This window comes from Schistocerca gregaria, chromosome 3, assembly GCF_023897955.1.
Source record: "Schistocerca gregaria isolate iqSchGreg1 chromosome 3, iqSchGreg1.2, whole genome shotgun sequence".
In the NCBI taxonomy this organism is placed as follows: Eukaryota; Metazoa; Arthropoda; class Insecta; order Orthoptera; family Acrididae; genus Schistocerca; species Schistocerca gregaria.
This window is the reverse complement of record NC_064922.1, coordinates 523315573-523322067: the sequence shown is the minus strand read 5'-3', so window position 1 is coordinate 523322067 and position 6495 is coordinate 523315573. Positions and strand designations below refer to the sequence as shown.

Genomic DNA, 6495 nt, shown 5'->3' with positions numbered 1-6495 from the left:
AATTTAAGAAACTGCTGATTAGTTTATCACAGCTTTTCAGTGGTCCCGGTATTTTCACAGGGAAAATATGGTAGGGTTAAGTAGTAGCCGACAATATTCTCGGAATAATAAAGCTTCAAACTTTGCAGTTATTTTAAAACGTAAAAGGTTAAAATAGGTAGAGAGCAAAAATGTCGCCCCCCTCAAGGCGCCGTCCCTAGGTCCGTGCCCAGTGGACCCATACGTAAAACCGCCCTGTTCGTCTCCTCTGGTTCTGGTAGCTTGCGGCTCAGCGGTGTAGCTTCATCTTCTTCTTCATCATCAGTCCTTCGATTGATTGGCTGGTCTCGGCCCTGCTCTATTAGAAGATAACTTCTTCAGTTTTGCGTGATTAAACTCGTGAATTATGTAAAATTGCCAGTCGTTGTTTTCCTCGGGCGCTCTTCCTTTGTAACGTTCCATCTAGGATATTTGCAACGAATTACTTGTGTAATTCGTGTTTGATACACTCACGCTTGATCCTTTCCTGGCAATACTTTGCAAGACTTGCTTAATCTGGCTGTTGGTTTCCAGAGCCTTGCATTTTTGTCTACAATTTAGTGGAATTAAATAATTTTTATTACGTTATTTTTTAAGTCTTATATGTTGCCCTTGGACACTGTGACATTTGTAGCTTTATGTAAAGAATGTGGCCTTACAGATCAAAATCTTCAACGATTTAAGTAAACATTTTTTTCTAACACACAGAGTTGACTGTTATCTCATTGGTTCCCATGCCATTACTGTTGCCCTCCTACATGATTTAAAAAGATAACTTTTAATGCGATATAGCTCTTGAAGGGTAAACAGTAAGTATATTGGCGTGACGCTTTCAGCAAAGCAGATCAGGGATGAGGTTGTTGTAAAATGAGACGACATTTGTAGCTTATGTGTGATGCTTTTTATTTAAATAGTAATGCCTCGTGATGAAGTCGGGCCCGGTGCCTGCCGGTGGTGGTGCTGGTGTTAGCTTAGCCGTGGTAACCGCCGTATCCGTAGCCGTGGCCAAGAGCGAGGGGTGCGTGGGCGGCGAAGACGGGGGCGGCGGCGACGACGGGGGCGGCGACGGGCACCGCGGCCTTGACGACGGCGGGGGCGGCGACGGCCACGGGCACAGAGTTGGTCACCTGGTGGATCCTGGCGTAGGAGGTGGCCACCGGCACGGCGGGCGCGTGAGCCACGGCCACGGCGGGGGCGGGCGCCACCGCGACGGCGGGGGCGGCGTAGCCTCCCAGGTAGCCGGCGTGGGCGGCGGCCACGGCGCACAGCAGGATCACCTGCGGGTGGAGGCGGTGATTAGCGGCGTGCTACAGGCTATTCCGGCCGGTAGATGGTGCTCACTGATCGCGACCATCAATTTCTCTCAGAAACCCTCTTCTCAGGGTATTACTATACACCGTTGAAGAGTGGAGTGACAACTGATCTTAAATCCAAGGTGTGAATCGCTCAGTAATGTATGACCATGGCGGTCATGCAGGCCAACTTTTTTTTATCATTGCTTCGTCATTGTGTTAAGGAGAATGCGTGATTTTGTCAAGAACGAGACATGTACGAAACGATCGTGAGATTATAAAGACTGCAAGGTAAATAGTGAAAAGATAGTAAAGACATATTCATGTTTTATATTACGATAAATCCAAAGGCGTGCCCAGCTGGAGACGTGAAGGACAGCAGCTGCCTTTACTCCCCCCCCCCCCCCCCTCCTTCCCCCTCGCCACCTAGTAAAAACATTATCTTCACAAACAGAACTCGTGTCCTGACTCATCACGCAAACAGACAAATGAATTCAGCATCAGTTTGAAGAAAGGCGGAACATGTAATTGAAGCTGAGTAGTAACAAGTGCACCCAGAATCATTTGTCATGAAATCTTAAAACAATTTGCGCCTCTCCCCTCGCACCCTCTTGGATAAAGCATTGTCAGGAAATTTATTTCAGGAGTTACGAAGGCACTTTCAGTGGAATCCACACGTTTCAGATATACGCCAGGTTAAGAAGAGTAACGATCAACATTTCCTTGCTTTTTGTGGGCTATCAGAAACTCTACTGCTTATTAGAAGCTTTCAAACTAACCCACCGTTCTTACCACACCTATTTCCTTCTTTGAGGGGTTGTTTGAAACTGAAAAAGGAGCCAGTATTGCTACGTACGCAGCTTTATTTCTCTAAACAGTAAATCACTCTCTAAATCGGAAAGCGGATTGCTCTAGCAAAATGTGCGTTTTCACAGTGACAGAAGTCTTTAAATGAGCACATTCATGGAGGCTTTTTGTTAAATCTTTTGTGTTTGTAAAGAAGAAAGGCAAATTTTGCAAGAAACTTGGAATGAGAACGCTTACACTTGTGGAGCAGGAGACAGAACGAAATTGTTACAGTGATATAGTTTTGATTTCCTTCAATGACAAGATTTCTAGAAATAAAGAAGCAGTGCAAACGAATCTGACAGAATATCGGATCGGTAAAAAGCAACTGTGATTCGTTTCAAGTGATTTAATGGGATCACGGACAGCTAAACCAATGTCTGCCAGATGGATCCTGTATTTGCTAAATGGACTGCTTTGATCACTGCAATGCCTTCCATGACACAAGTGACGCGGCTACGATACGAGTCTTCGATGAGAAATAAAACAGCCGGAAAATGTATGTAATTAATTTAGAATAAAAGGATGCCCTGGAAATAAACAGAGACGTTATAGGTAGCTTCGAGATTTTCTATATGACGTACTCACTGGCCTAGGGTCAAGAAGGACTATTGATAATTTACACTTCTTACCCAAAGGCAACCTCAATGTCTATATTTATTTCAAAAAAGTTTTATGCTATTCTGGGAGAGAGAAGCGAATTTTAGATTTTAGGATGTTATATACAGCCGACTTTGGAAGGCAAGTTTCAAGAACCAAAATTTTGTGCATTCTAATTAATGGAGATACCTGATAATAAAATGCGGAGTGTTAAGAGGGAATAAAGTACTAGTTTCCATGGTCCAATGAAGAGACGTTCAAATGAGCTTTTATGCCTTTGATGGGCTCCTCAATGTGCCAGATGTTTCATTCAGTTTGTGTAGGAAATTAATAGATATTTGATTATAGTATGTAGGCTTCCACGGCCTATGTTTCCTCTCTTGCTGACATCGGTTTTCTGGGCAGTAGGACTTGTAAATATTTCTGTGCCTAGCGCTTGATCCCAGCTACAAGAGATGTAGATGAATCTTCAACGTGAGCTGCTTTACAAAACGAAACAGTGTACATTGTACTTGGTTAGCTGGCCGAGGCTGCCGAACGGTTTGTTGCTCTATTTATTACCAAGCCTCATAGTTAGTCTAAAATTAGTCCTTCTTCTTTCTATTAAATTTGTCTCAGTTTTCTTAATTTCTACGGTCCCTGAACTACGTCCTAGCACAGTAACGGTTTGAGCCTGGTAAGTCTTTGGTATCGGAAAATCGAATTTAGTGGTCCTGTGGTCCCAATTCGTAATGTGATTAACACGTGTTAAACGCGATGCTCTCATAGTGTCTCCACCAGAAATACAGCAGCCCCTGGCTTCCCACGTCAGTGTCAGGGAACAAACGGAGGCGCGGGAGTGGCTGCCGCCATGACGTCGGCCGCTCTCACAGTGCAGGCCGCGCGGCGGCGGTGAAAGGAGCCTCACCGCCAGTTGGCGCGCCTCTGCCCCGCGCTCCGACGGCCCGTGGAATCGCGACTCACGTAACAGCGTCCGCCGCTGCCGCTATCCGGCGGTGGTATGACTGTCGGTCGCCACGGTTACACGCAACACCCGTCATCCGCTCTCCAGTCATGAAAGTAGAGCGCGCCAAAACAGCAACAACGAGCGTCTAATTGAGTACCTGCTGAGGCAGGCGCAGAACAGGCGTTTCTCTAAGACTCAACAGAGAAAACTAAGATTCTAAGGGAAGTCCGCCTTGGTAGCTGCGGGGCCTGCGTGACAGATCGCTAACCGAACTGGTCCAGGTTCGATTTCTGGCCGGGTCGGTGATTTTCAGCCTTCGGGGACTGGGTGTTATGTTGTCCTTGTCTTCGTACCGACATACCGGCACGAATAGCATAGCGCCACATGACAACAAAAAAAAGAATTGTTACACTTTTGAATCACTTTCAGTGGCCAGAAGCCATGAAACATTCTTGGTTCAGTTGAATGTTAGACAGGCACGTTAGGAACTATTTCGAACGATCTTATTAATTCGTATAATGAGCTCCTTTTAATATGTATGCGAGCGCAATCACCACAGTTTCTCGAATTAAAGGGAGATTTCAGTTTCATATCTCGTTGTCTAGATGCTGATAGAAATGTAGCAGTCTTTTGGCTAGAGGAGGAAGAGTGAAGAGTGGATGTAAGTCTCATGAAAGAAGCGTCCAGGCATCCAGCTAAAACGATTTAGCCGGAGTGGCCGATTTACTGGAGCAGTCTAAACTGTTAATGTAGACGGCTAATAGAACCTAATTCGTCTGGAATACGAGTACAGTGCTGGAACGATTGAATTACTTGACTGCAACTGGCTGTGCGTCGAGGAATGGATCCCGAAACAGGGAGTTTAGACTAATACTTCAGCGGTTTAATTTTTAAAGAGACTATTTTTCACATTTCCAGTCAGTTCATTAACTGACAAATTTCTCTCATCGAGAAATCAGGGTATCTCAAGTTTTCCCCTATGATGGCAAAGGTACATATGTAAGTTTGAAAAGTTTTCGAAAATGGGGCGATACATTGTCCAAAAAGTGAGTATATTGCTGCCAGTTGGCACAGACCTAACTAACATTGTGTTAACAAGTGTGTCTTACAAGAATTTAGAGTACTGTAATTGGCCTGACTCATCACTATCTTGGTATTATTCTACTTAGGAGTCTGGTTTTTTTAGTGTTCCAATGATTCATCTTGTAGTATTCCTTGTTTCCTTTAATAGCTTGAAATGTCGTAAGCACTAAAGCATGACACGAAAAAATTTTGACAGGTTTATGTAATGCATTTCAAAGTTCATGTGGAAGACCAGCAATTTATCCTATGGAGGCAATATGCACCAGTCTATTAGGCAAGTAAGGTCCGATCGGTCGCAAAATGGAAAGCATTCTGAAAAACAAAAATGTTTTATTTGCAACAGTTAGCTACACCTTCCTACCACTTCTCCACATGTCCGGCTTAGACATTTGGCGTAGCGTTGTAACTACTTTCTAAGACCCTTGTCAAAGAAGGCAGCCACCTATGCGATCCGCCAATTCTCTATGCTGGTCTATAGCTCGTTGTCTGTACCAAAATGCCAACGATTCATGTAGGCAGATATGAGACTCAAGGGAAGCCAATTACGATGTGTATTGTCGGTGATCAAACCCTTCCCATAGAAAACGCAGGTGGAGCATCTTCTTTGAGTTCGGCCGAGAATTGTCGTGAAGAAGATGAGGCTTGATAGTTATGTTATGCGGTCTGCATGACATCAGGCGAAATGTATTACCAGGCCCTCATACTTGGTAAGAGATAGTATTTATGTAGACATCTTTGTGTGTTCACTGTGAGCTCAGAACTGGCAAGATTTCACAAGATCGACGTTCCACAGTGACTGAATAATGCACAACGTTAGAGAAGTTATGCTTTACCAGTGCTGAGTGTTTCATACTTGGACGGAACTTAATATGAAGAGAAATGAGAACGCCAAGGCAACAGAATTATTTTATCAGTGCTTGGAAGATAAGTAGCCTGTACTACACAGTAGAAACAAACGCTCAAGCAAAGTGCTATGGGATAAATGGTACCCCAACACCACCTAATACTTCCACTGTGTACTCTTCACAATACCCAATGTACTATTGATCCCTTAAAACATCATCTATTTCTTTAAAAATGAAAGTGCTATACGAAACTTATCTGGGAGACACCCTGCACTGAATGTGACCACTAATCACAAACAGTCAGAGATGTAGAGCCACGACTGATGATTAGGTAGCGAGTAGGACTCACCAGCTTGTACATGATGTCGGAGTGGGTTGTGGCGTCGGAGACGGTGGACTGTAGGAGGCTGTGAGCGAACGGTGCCGACGGAGCGGAGGCGCGACGCTTTTATAGCGGCGCGTCGCCCAGGGCCGGGGTTGGAGCGCGGCGAGTGGCGGCGGCGACGGGCGATGGCCAAGGCTTTCCTTTCACGGTGCCACCACGGCTGGGACGGGGCGGACGCGATCTCTTAATGAGCCTCGTTACGGGGGCAGCACGGCGCGTGCCGCTATGCACTCCTTCTGGGCATCCACACGACATCTCGCAGAGACCAGCTGTCACAGCAGCTACACACCACACTACTGTTTGAAGCAATCAGACATGGCGTACCACAGGGGTCGATTTATGGTCTTCTGTTCATTCTGACATCTGTAAATAAGTCACTGAGAACCACAAGGGCCTAAACTACAAAGTCATCGATTTTGACACTGTGGCATGTATGCATGGGTCTTGTGGTGTACCAGTTTTATCTTTAACTCTATCCCC

The 6495-nt window shown here is 45.3% G+C and overlaps 1 protein-coding gene across 1 annotated transcript; it reads right to left on the bottom strand.

The window, feature by feature from the left end:
• Positions 1-904: 904 nt before the first annotated feature.
• On the bottom strand, positions 905-6072 carry LOC126356365 (cuticle protein 70, isoforms A and B). Its single transcript, XM_050007351.1, has 2 exons — positions 5980-6072; positions 905-1295 (listed from the first exon to the last, which is right to left on the bottom strand). Exons 1-2 carry the CDS (start codon positions 5989-5991, stop codon positions 990-992), a joined length of 318 nt encoding a protein of 105 aa, XP_049863308.1. The 5' UTR covers positions 5992-6072; the 3' UTR covers positions 905-989.
• Positions 6073-6495: the final 423 nt, after the last annotated feature.